This window comes from Phocoena sinus, chromosome 12 (assembly GCF_008692025.1).
Source record: "Phocoena sinus isolate mPhoSin1 chromosome 12, mPhoSin1.pri, whole genome shotgun sequence".
Taxonomy (NCBI): Eukaryota; Metazoa; Chordata; class Mammalia; order Artiodactyla; family Phocoenidae; genus Phocoena; species Phocoena sinus.
Genome location: NC_045774.1, coordinates 42307979 through 42321388, shown reverse-complemented (window position 1 = coordinate 42321388; position 13410 = coordinate 42307979). Strand labels below are relative to the sequence as shown.

General features: G+C 37.1%; 1 protein-coding gene across 1 annotated transcript in view; it reads right to left on the bottom strand.

Moving 5' to 3' along the window:
* The window catches only part of CEP85L (centrosomal protein 85 like), a 161968-nt gene that overhangs the window by 46700 nt on the left and 101858 nt on the right, over positions 1-13410 (bottom strand). Inside the window, exon 5 of the mRNA XM_032651320.1 lies at positions 8937-9054. Within this exon, the coding sequence (XP_032507211.1) occupies positions 8937-9054 (118 nt within the window). The remainder of the gene's footprint in view (positions 1-8936; positions 9055-13410) is intronic.

Sequence of the window (13410 nt, the reverse complement as noted above, 5' to 3'; positions counted from 1 at the left end):
CATAGTTTTGGAAGTTCTAGCCACAGCAATCAGAGAAGAAAAAGATATAAAAGGAATCCAAATTGGAAAAGAAGAAGTAAAGCTGTCACTGTTTGCAGATGACATGATACTATACGTAGAGAATCCTAAAGATGCTACCAGAAAACTACTAGAGCTAATCAATGAATTTGGTAAAGCAGCAGGTTACAAAATTAATGCACAGAAATCTCTGGCATTCCTACACACTAATGATGAAAAATCTGAAAGTGAAGTTAAGAAAACACTCCCATTTAGCACTGCAACAAAAAGAATAAAATATCTAGGAATAAACCTACCTAAGGAGACAAAAGACCTGTATGCAGAAAATTATAAGACACTGATGAAACAAAATAAAGATGATACAAATAGATGGAGAGATATACCATGTTCTTGGATTGGAAGAATCAACACTGTGAAAATGACTCTACTACCCAAAGCAATCTACAGATTCAATGCAATCCCTATCAAACTACCACTGGCATTTTTTACAGAACTAGAACAAAAACTTCACAGTTTGTATGGAAACACAAAAGACCCCGAACAGCCAAAGCAATCTTGAGAACAAAAAATGGAGCTGGAGGAATCAGGCTCCCTGACTTCAGACTATACTACAAAGCCACAGTAATCAAGACAGTATGGTACTGGCAGAAAGACAGAAATATAGATCAACGGAACAGGATAGAAAGCCCAGAGATAAACCCACGCACAGATGGTCACCTTATCTTCGATAAAGGAGGCAAGAATAAACAGTGGAGAAAAGACAACCTCTTCAATAATTGGTGCTGGGAAAACTGGACAGGTATATGTAAAAGTATGAAATTAGATCACTCCCTAACACCATACACAAAAATAAACTCAAAATGGATTAAAGACCTAAATGTAAGGCCAGACACTATAAAACTTCTAGAGGAAAACATAGGCAGAACACTGTGACATAAATCACAGCAAGATCCTTTTTGACCCACCTCCTAGAGTAATGGAAATAAAAACAAAAATAAACAAATGGGACCTAATGAAACTTTAAAGCTTTTGCACAGCAAAGGAAACCATAAACAAGATGAAAAGACAACCCTCAGAATGGGAGAAAATATTTGCAAATGAAGCAACTGACAAAGGATTAATCTTCAAAATTTACAAGCAGTTCATGCAGCTCAATAACAAAAAACAAACAACCCAATCCAAAAATGGGCAGAAGACCTACATAGACATTTCTCCAAAGAACATATACAGATTGCCAACAAACACATGAAAGAATGCTCAACATCATTAATCATTAGAGAAATGCAAATCAAAACTACAATGAAATATCATCTCACACTGGTCAGAATGGCCATCATCAAAAAATCTAGAAACAATAAATGCTGGAGAGGGTGTGGAGAAAGGGGAACACTCTTGCACTGTTGATGGGATTGTAAATTGATACAGCCACTATGGAGAACAGTATGGAGGTTCCTTAAAAAACTACAAATAGAACTACCATATGACCCAGCAATCCCACTACTGGGCACATACCCTGAGAAAACCATAATTCACAAAGAGTCATGTACCAATATGTTCATTGCAGCTCTATTTACAATAGCCAGGACATGAATCAACCTAATTGTCATCAACAGATGAATGGATAAAGAAGATGTGGCACATATATACAATGGAATATTACTCAGCAATAAAAAGAAATGAAATTGAGTTATTCATAGTGAGGTAGATGGACCTGGAGTCTGTCATACAGAGTGAAGTAAGTCAGAAGGAGAAAAACAAATACTGTATGTTAACACATATATATGGAATCTAAGAAAAAAAAATGTCATGAAGAGCCTAGGGGTAGGACGGGAATAAAGACACAGACCTACTAGAGCATGGACTTGAGGATATGGGGAGGGGGAAGGGTAAGTTGTGACAAAGTGAGAGAGTGGCATGGACATATATACACTACCAAACGTAGGGTGGACAGCTAGTGGGAAGCAGCCGCATGGCACAGGTAGATCACCTAGGTGGTTTGTGACCACCTAGAGGGGTGGGATAGGGTGGGTGGGAGGGAGGGAGATGCAAGAGGGAAGAGATATGGGAACATATGTATATGTATAACTGATTCACTTTGTTGTAAAGCAGAAACTAACACACCATTGTAAAGCAATTATACTCCAATAAAGATGTTTTAAAAAAAAACAAAAACAAACTTGGTTGGTGGGAATGTAAATTGGCGTGGCCACTACAGAAAACAATACGAAGGCTCCTCAAAAAAATAAAACACAAATCTACCATGTGTTCCAGCAATTCCATCTCTGGGCATATACCCAAAGGAAATGAAAACAGGATTTCTACAAGATACATGCATCCCCCCCCATGGTTATCGCAGCATTATTCACAACAGCCAAGGTATGGAAACAGCCCAATGCCCATCAACAGATGAATCGACGAAAGATGTAACACACAATGGAATATTACTCAGCCACGAGAAAGGAGGATATCTTCCATTTGAGACAACATGGGTAGACCTTGAGCACATTATTCTAAGTGAGATAAATCAGAGAAAGGCAAGTATTGTATGATACCATTTATATGTGGAATCTAAAAAAGTTAAACCTGTAAAAAACATAAGAGTACCTCCTTACGAGGGATGGGCGGTGGGGAGCTCCCACAGGGGATAAGAGTGATGGTAAGGGTAAAACTTTAACAAGTAGTAAATATGCCATAAAAACCTCATGCACAGTGTAATGAATACAGACAATTATATCATACTATATATGTTATGTAATGTGATAAATACCACTACAATAGCAATCATATTACATACAAATGTAACAAAATAACATGCCACACACCTTAAACTTACACCATATTACATGTCAAATCTGTTCAATGAAAAAGTGAAGAAAAATAACACTATTCACATGCCAAAATAATTCCTTCACTAAAGAAAACTTTATTATCTTATTAGTTGTTTCTCCTAAACTTTTGCTGTTTTATCCACTCTCTGTATCAATCTCCTGGAAAAATGTTTATTTATCATATCATTTTAAATGTTTATTTATCATCTCATTTAGTACTTAGGGTTTTCCTTGTATTTCCTTTTATTAATTGTACTTATCTTTTAAAATGAATTTCTCAACAATTTTTTAATTCCCCACATAATTTAAAATTCTAATATTTTTAGCAGCCCATTTTCCTTACCTTTCCAGATATTTCTATCTGTCCTTGCATACTGACTTAGAGAGCCCTCTTCTGGCCTGATGCTGTGTCAAAAAACATTTTCTTCAGCTTGCAAATAATGTTAAGTTTTAAATGTTTTTGGTAATATAATAATTGTATAATTCAAGTAAAACCTTTATTCAGAATAATAAAGTTATAAGGAGAAACTGCATGGTTCTATTAAAATACCTTATCAAAGCAACTTATACTACTTAAGTAGTATAGAAATACCACTTTCGAATAACTGTACACTATTAATCTCAGTATGACAGAGCCTTGCTATCATGTGACGGAACTTGAAGATGAAGCCACATAATAACAAGGTATTTGATACACTAGTAACTGAAGTATGATAAACAAGCTGGAATCTCTGTTAAGTGCCTCTGCCTCAAAGAAGTCTGATAGTTATTTGGTCTTTAATATGTCCCGATTTTAATATAACAATGCCTTTAATAAAACTACAAGTTTGAAAATATAATGGCGGAAAGAATTCCACTTAAATTGATTTTTTTTAATTCTAGGAATAAAGATGTTAATGAAAGTGACCAAACAGAAGTACATACCACCATTAAGTAATTTGCCAATAGTTTTTCATCTTTTTGTAAATAAACAAGCCAATTATAAAGTTTACATAGAAATATATAAAAACAAATATTAAGGACAATTCTTAAAAACAGTAATAATTTGAGAAACTAGTCCTTCCGGCCATATAAATTTTGTTATGAGGCGTCACAGTCCCTATGTCTGTGTTCCCATTAGACTGTACTCTCAAGGACAAAACCAATCTCGTTCACATTTCTATTCCTAGCACCTAGACAATGCCTAATCTATAGGAATCATAATAAATTTTAAAGGATTGGGTAAATGTGTTTACCTATATGGTCTCTCCCTTTATAGTTTGAGATTCATGAAAGCACGAACTATTTTTCACTTTTGTGACCTCAGAATTTAGCACAGTGGATGTTTAATAATTGTTTGTTAAATGGGTTCATTTCCAAAATGGTTTATTTATAAAATACTCATCAGAATTAGACTTCATGGTAGAAAAAAATAGATAAAGGAAAAGAATGAGAAAATGATATAAATAGAATGAAAATATTATGACAATTCAGAAAATACATTATCAAATCAAATTATATGTAAAAGAAATTAACTTTTTTCCATTAAAAGGTTCATAAAATCCATAAACAAAAAAAACCAATACAGAAAAAATAAGCAAAAAATACGAAAAAACAATTCACAGAAAAAGAAACATGAATGGGTCTTAAATATATAAAAAGAAGTTCAACATCAGTTTAGGAGAAATACATATTAAATCCATATGGAGAAAACAAGAAAAAGATCTCAAATCAACAACATAACTTTACAACATAAGGAACTGGAAAAAGAAGAACAAACTAAATCCAAAGCTATCAGAAGGAAGAAAATAAAGATCAGAGCAGAGATAAATGAAATAGAGAATAGAAAAATAATAGAGAAAATAAATGAAACCAAAAGTTGGTTCTTTGAAAAGAACAAAATTAACAAACCTTTTGCTAGATGGCCCAAGAAAAAAAGAAGACTCAAATTACTAAAATCAGAAATTTAAATGGAGACAATATCAATTCTATCAAAAAAAGGATTATAAAAGAGTAGTATAAAGAATTAACTGTCCAACAAATTGGAAAAACTAGATGCTCTTTTTTTTTTTTGGTATGTGGGCCTCTCACTGTTGTGGCCTCTCCCATTGCAGAGCACAGGCTCCGGACGCGCAGGCTCAATGGCCATGGCTCACGGGCCCAGCCACTCCACGGCATGTGGGATCTTCCCGGACCAGGGCACGAACCCGTGTCTCCTGCATCAGCAGGCGGACTCTCAACCACTGTGCCACCAGGGAAGCCCGTGGAAAAACTAGATGAAATGATGAATTCCTAGAAGCAAAACCTACTAACACTAAATCATGAAGAAGTAGAAAATCTGAGTAGACCTACAACTAGTAAGGACACTGAATCAGTAATCAAAAGTCTCCAAACAAGCAAAAGCCCTAGCCTTGAACCTGATGGCTTCACTGGCAAATTCTACCAAACATTTAAAGAAGAACTAATATCTATCTTTCTCAAACTTTTCTAAAAACTGGAAGAGGATGGAACACTTGCTAACCCATTCTGAGGTCAGCATTATTCTGATACCAAAGCCAGATGAAGACACTACACGAAAACTACAGACTAACAATCCTTTTGAACACTGATATAAAAATCCTCAACAAGGGCTTCCCTGGTGGCGCAGTGGTTGGGAGTCCGCCTGCCGATGCAGGGGACGCGGGTTCGTGTCCCGATCCGGGAGGATCCCGCATGCCGCGGAGCGGCTGGGCCCGTGAGCCATGGCCGCTGGGCCTGCGCGTCCGGAGCCTGTGCTCCGCAACGGGAGAGGCCACAACAGTGAGAGGCCCATATACCGCAAAAAAAAAAAAAAAAAAATCCTCAACAAAATATTAGCAAACTGAATTTAGCAGTATATAAAAAGGATTATACTCCATGACTAAGTGGGATTTATTCTTGGAATATAAGGCTGGTTTGACATTCAAAAATCAATCAATGCGGGCTTCCCTGGTGGCGCAGTGGTTGAGGGTTCGCCTGCTGATACAGGGGACGCGGGTTTGTGCCCCAGTCCGGGAGGATCCCACATGCTGCCGAGTGGCTGGGCCCGTGAGCCATGGTCGCTGAGCCTGCGCGTCCGGAGCCTGTGCTCTGCAACAGGAGAGGCCGCGACAGTGAGAGGCCCACGTACCGCAAAAAAAAAAAAAAAAAAAATCAATCAATGCTATTATACAGCACAAAAACAGCAAAAAAAGAAAAACAACCATCTCAACTGAGGCTGAAAAGAGCATGTAGTAAAATGTGACACCCTTTTATGATAAAAACACACAAAAAGCTAGGAAAAGAAGAAAACTACTCAACATAGTAAAAACTACATAGAAAAAACCCACAGCAAACATCATACTCAATGGTGAAAGACTGAGAGCATCTCCTCTAAGATCAGGAAAAAGGATTCCCACTTACAACACTTCTACTGAACAGAGTACTGGAAGTTCTAGCTAGAGCAATTAGGCAAGAAAAAGAAATTAAAGGCATCCAAATTGAAAAGGAAGATGTAAAATTATCACTGTTCACAGATGATATGATCATACACATTCTTTAGCAATAAAGAATGGATTCAGGGACTTCCCTGGTGGCACAGTGGATAAGACTCCATGCTCCCAACGCAGGCACCCTGGGTTTGATCCCTGGTCAGGGAACTAGAGCCCACGTGCATGCTGCAACTAAGAGTTTACATGCCACAACTAAGGAGCCCACCTGCCGCAACTAAGACCCAGTGCAACCAAATAAATATTAAAAAAAAAATGTATCTCCACCCTCCTGGGTTTGAGCTGGAGAAATTAAAAAAAAAAAAAAAGAATGGATTCAGCAAAGTATCAGAATACAAAGTTAATACAGAAAATTTAATTGCATCTCTATACACACTAATAATAAATGATCTGAAGAGGAAATTATGAAAACAATTCCATCTACAATAGTATCAAGAAGAATAAAATACTTAAGATGTAACTTAGCCGAAGAAGTAAAAGAATTGTACAACGAAAACTAAAAAACACTGCTGAAAGAAACTGAAGATGATACAAATAAATGGAAATACAGCCCATGCTCATGGACTGAAAAACTTAATATTGTTAAGATGAAAATACTACTCAAAGTGATCTACAGATTCAAATGCAATCCCTATCAAAATCTCAATAACGTATTTTTTGCATAAATAGAAAAACCCACCCTAAAATTCATATAGAATCTCAAGGGACTACAAATAACCAAAACAATCTTGAAAAAGGGGGACAGAGGAGGACTTACACTCTGTGATTTCAAAACTTTCTACAAAGCTACAGTAATCAAAACAATGTGGTTTTGGCATAAGGAGAGACATATATAGACCGATGGAATAGAATAGAGAACCCAGAAATAAACCCTCACATATATGGTCAAATGACTTTTGACAAGGTACCAAGACAATTCAATGGGGAAAAGATTGTCTTTTCAACAAATGATGCTGGGAAAACTGGATATCCACATGCAAAAAGAATGAAGTTGGACCCTTACCTAACACCATATACAAGAATTAACTTGTAAGGGATCTAAGACCTAAATGTAAGACCTAAAACTATAAAACTCTTAGAAGAAAATATGTGGCAAAAGCTTCATGACACTGGATTTGGTAATGATTTCTTGGTTACGACACCAAAGACACAGGCAATAAAAGAAAAGTAGACAAATCGGACTTCGTGAAAATTTTAAAATCTCGTGCATGAAAAGACACAAAGGACTATCAACAGAATAAGAAGGCAACCCACAGAATGAGAAAAAATATTTGCAAATCATATATCTGAGAAAGGATTAATATCCAGAATAGAGAATCTCTAAAACTCAATAAAGAAAAAACCAAAAAGTCCAATTTAAAAATGGGCAAAGGACTTGAATAGACCTTTCTCCAAAGAAGATACAGAAGTAGCCAATAAGCACATGAAGATGCTCAACATCATTAATCATTAGGAAAATGCAAATCAAAATTACAATGAGATATCATCAGGATGGTTACTATCAAAAACCAGAAAATAACAAGTGCTGGTGACAATGTGGAGAAACTAGAACACTTGTACACTGTTGGTGGGAATGCAAAATGGTACCTCCACTGTGGTAAAACAGTGTGGCAGTTGCTCAAAAATTTAAACAGAATTACCATATGATCCAGCAATTCCATTTGTGGGTATATACTCAAAAGAAATGAAAGCAGGGTCTCAAAGAGATATTTGTACACCCATGTTCAAATAAATAATATAAAAAATGTTCACAGCAGCCATTATTCACTAGAGCTAAAATGTGGATTCAGCCCAAGTGTCCACTGAAAGATGAGGGGAAAAGCAAAATGTGGTATACATAAAATGGGATATTATTCAGCCTTAAAAAGGAAGGAAATTCTGACACATGCTACAACACGGATGAACCTTGAGGATATTATGCTAAGTGAAATATGCTAGTCACAAAAAAGACAAATACCGTATAATTCCACTTAACATGAGATACCTGGAGTAATAAAAATTATAGAGACATGAAGTAGAATGGTAGTTGCCAGGGGTCGGGAAGTGAAATGGTGAGTTACTGTTTAATGAGTACAGCATTTCACTTTTATAAGATTATGTATAATAGTCGCAAACTAGAAACAACTCAAATTTTGACAAGTAGAGAGAGGTTGAATAAATTATGCTGTCTCCATAAAATGGGAAATCAAGCAGCTGTAAAAGCAAAGGAAAGGGATGCTGCCTATGTAATGATATGAAAATAATCACTGTATTTTATATAATTTTATATAATATTAAGGGAAAGAAGCAAGGTGTTGAATACTGTATTTATTTTGATACTTTTTGTGAAGGTAGGAGGATAAAATACATTTATATGTGTTTGTTGTGATATAAGTCAACTCTGGAAGGCTACACTAGAAACTGTTAATAGTAGCTCCTGTTTGTGTGGGGAAAGGGTGTGAACTGGACAGATGGAAAACAGCACTTGGACATCTTTCACTACACATATAAATATGAACCATGTGAACAGATTATTAACTCCAAAAAATGTCCTAATCTTTCAAGCTTAGTATATAATTTACATGTTTTACTAATAAATCGACTACAAAATCCTTTATAATCTTACCTGCAAACTAGCCACATAAGAATCCTCACAATTTACGTAATGTCCTAACATGGCATGTTGTGCTCGTAATTCATTATCCCTTATTCTTTCATGCAGGTGGGTAATTTGTTGCTTCTGCCTGCAAAACATAAGTTGAGGTACCACGTTACAAAAAATATACTTTTCTAAGTGATAATTAAAAGCAGAACTTTCAGTATTCTAATTTGGCATAAGAGTTAAAAGTATGACCAATCATAAAATTCATAATAGGAAATCTTTTTAAACCACAGTACCATGAGATATGTTAAATACAGAAAAAGTTTATACTGTAGAGTACTTCTAACACTTTAAAGAACATAATCTTTTGTAGAATACTCTTCTTAGATTCTAACAAAGTCATGCTTTGCTCTCTTTCTTCGTGTTGCCTAACATAAAAACTGTTTCAATCTCAGTCTGGAATGTCTTTAACTTAATATTATTATTTCCATTCGTCCAAATTCTGTTCAACACTTAATACCAATTGAAGCTTCTGAAAATTTCATTGTCGGGGTGAGAGGTATTTTTATAAATATCATCTAGCTCAACTGCTGTACTATGCCTGCATCTTATCTACAACATCCAGGTTGCATGGTCTACACATAAACATCACCAACGATGGAGAACTCACATGGTGGCAGATTTGCATCTCTGGATAGCTCTGGAATTTCATTTTAATATAACCTCATGCTGGAACCAGGCACACTGAAGTTCAAGTATTTCCTCAGTGGATCATAGCTTTTTTTTTTTTTTTTTGCTGTACGCGGGCCTCTCACTGTTGTGGCCTCTCCCGTTGCGGAGCACAGGCTCCGGACGCGCAGGCCCAGAGGCCATGGCTCACGGGCCCAGCCGCTCCGCGGCATGTGGGATCTTCCTGGACCGGGGCACGAACCCGTGTCCCCTGCATCGGCAGGCGGACTCTCAACCACTGTGCCACCAGGGAAGCCCCATAGCTTATTTTAATCAAATTATTTAACTTTTGTGAATATGTATCCTTAAACATTTGAAAACCATTATGTGCCAGGCAACATGCTAAGACCTTTATATGTATTATCATTAATCTTCAAAAATTTAATAAGTCTCATACTAAGGTTATAAGAGAGAGAGTGAGAGCAAAAGAGAGCAAGAGCACGTGCTTTCAAGGAATAATAAGGATACATGTGGGTAAACAAATAGCTTGATGTTTTCCAAAATTACTTACAAAATAACTTTTGGAGCAAGTTCAGACTGCATCAAAGAGCTTATGCTATTCAGAGCTGTTTTTATTTGCTTTTCAGATATGCTATCCTTTAAGAACATCCACACAGAAAACATCAAACAGGAAACAGATAAGTTAGGAGACATTAGTCACATGGTGCTTTTCAAATAATGTAAAACTTTACAAAGAAAACTAAACTTCCTCTTCCAGTCAAGATGGAGTAACAGGAACCTGTTTTGCCCTTCCCCTTGACATAATTACAAAATGGAACAAAATACAGGTAAGAAAGACTCTCAAGACACTGGACAACAGGCAATTAGTCACCGTGACTTCTGGGAGGTGGACAACAAATTCTGTGAGTCCTAAGATTGCCAGAGATTAGCGTTTTAAGCCTTAGCCTCTGAACAGGGAAAGTGACCTCTCTGAGTTGAAAAAACAAAGCTGGTAATCTGGAGAAACCAAGGCAGCTAGAGTTCACAGTGCAGAGCCACCCTTGAGTATTCAGTTGAGTGTTAACTAACGAATGCGTGAAGAAACTACTTTAAGTGGGGAGGGGGCGTTATGGGGTGAGGGTGGGGGATATGTTAGCCAAAAAGATTAGAAGAAACAGTGCTTGAGGCTCACATAGGGCCCGGAATTGTGCCTGTTCCCAAATGCCAAAACTTCATAATTTACAGGGTATCAGTTAGCAGCGATTTCCAACTGAGGGCAATTTGGGGCTCAGAACAAAGTGCAAAAATACAAAAATAATGGCTTCCCTGGTGGTGCTGTGGTTAAGAATCCGTCTGCCAATGCAGGGGACACGGGTTCGAGCCCTGGTCCAGGAAGATCCCTCATGCCGCGGAGCAACTAAGCCCATGCGTCACAACTACGGAAGCTGCGCTCTACAGCCTGCACGCCACAACCACTGAGCCTGAGTGCCGCAACTACTGAAGCCCGCATACCTAGAGCCCATGCTCCACAACAAGAGAAGCCACCGCAATGAGAAGCCCGTGCACCGCAACAAAGAGTAGCCCCCGCTCGCTACAACCAGAGAAAGCCCACGTGCAGCAACAAGACCCAACGCAGCCAAAAATAAAAATAAACAAAATAAATAAATAAAGAATACAAAAATATGTAACATCCAAAACAAGTTAAAATTCATAATGCCTGGCATCTCAAAGAAGCAGGGAAATATGACCCACAATAAGGTGAACAGCCAATCAACTGAAAGTGAGCTAGAACTGACACAAATGACAGAATTAATAGTGAAGGACACGAAATCAATTATTGTAACTATTTTCATATGTTCAGGAAACTAGAAGACAGACATAATATGTTAAGCAGAGACATGGAAGACATAAATATTATCCTGAATGGGATTAGGGCAGACTAGAATTTGCAGAAGAAAAGATTAGGGAATTTGAAGACATATCAACAGAAATGATCCAAAAAGAAACAGAAAAAAAAGACAAATAAATGAAACAAAACAAACAAAACAAAAACTCAGAGAATCAATGAGTTGTGGATTTCTTTAAAAGGCCAAATATATGTGTAATTAGAATCCCTGGGCTTCCCTGGTGGCGCAGTGATTGAGAGTCTGCCTGCTAATGCAGGGGACGTGGGTTCGTGCCCCGGTCCGGGAAGATCCCACATGCCGCGGAGCGGCTGGGCCTGTGAGCCATGGCCGCTGAGCCTGTGCGTCTGGAGAGACCACAGCAGTGAGAGGCCCGCGTACCGCAAAAAAAAAAAAAAAAAAAAAGAATCCCTATAGGGGAGGGGAGGGGAGGAGGAATGAGCAAGAAAAAGTATCTGTAGAAAACTGGCCAAATTTTTTCCAAATCTGCTGAGAATGACACACCCACAGATCCAAGAAGACCAAAGAACCCAAATAACAAAAAGAAAACTAAACCAAGGAACATCCTAATCAAATGACTTAAAATCAGTGATAAAGAGAAAATCCTAAGAGTAGTCAGAGGAAGAACAGTAAATGTGTTAAGGGAGTATAGCCTGAAAATACTCCCAAAGTATATTAAAAGGATGCTTTTACATTTAAAGGCAGACCTTGGAGATATTGCAGGTTTGGTTCCAGACCGTGGCAATAAACTGAATATTGCAAGAAAGCCAGTCACACGAATTTTTTGGTTTCCCAGTGCCTATAAAAGTTATAATTACATTATACTGTAATCTATTGCATAATAGTATGTCTAAAAAAAAAAGTCCATACCTTAATTTAAAAATATTTTATTACTAAAAAATGCTGACTATCATTTGAGCCTTCAGCAATGTATATGCCTCTCATTTAATTACATGTGGAAGTAAAATCACATTATAATTTTGCTAGGTAAACTTTTAAAATCAGTGATGGATTCTTTGGTATAGTGTGGATTTTTTTTTAATGGAATTCATATTAAATGTCCTTCTAACTCATCTGCTTCAGAAGCTAGGACTTATCATATTTCTAAAGCAAGGCCTAAGTGTACATATCATGGTTATTAAAAGTTATTAAAATTCCAACTTCACAGATATGATCAATTAACATATGACAGTTTGCTCATAGCAATTTGCAGAACATCTTTTACTTTGAGACGCACTCCATAATGCAAGAGTCATATTTATTCTCCATCACAAGTGTCGAAGTAAGATTTGGTTATTTTTATCAGCTTATCTGAGTATTTAAATAGTTTCAATAGTTTGTTTCTATCTATTTTGGTTGTTTACACCTAGATATATAGCTTTATAAAATCAATTTCTGAATCTATTTTGTTTCAAGGCCAACTGCTACACTGTGTGAAATTTGATTCTGACACTAAACACCTTAAGTTAGCATCAGACTCCACAGCTTTAAGGGCATGATCCCCAACAAGAAAGCCTCACTTCAGATGCCAGACTCAAGTGGGATCCCCAGGCCATCCACACTTCTAACCGAATGGCTACAAATCTGGGGAGTTCCCAGAATTTTTATTATAGAATTTCACTGTGTGGGCAAGATTGATTAAATCACTGAACTCAATCTCCAGCCTCCTCCTCTCCCTTGGAGGTTGGACTGGCTCAAAAGTCCCAACCCTCTGATCACAGGGTTGGTCTCTATGGTAAATAGCTGAAGCTGCTATCCAGGGCCCAAGAATCACCTCATTAGCATAAATGCAGGTGTGTTCCAGGGCTCATGAATAAAAAAGACATTCTAAAGATTTACAGTCTCCTTTCCAAGAACCAGAAACAATGGCTAGTCAGATTCTCTATTGTTGGACAAGATCTTAAGAAGATTTGTAGATACTATAT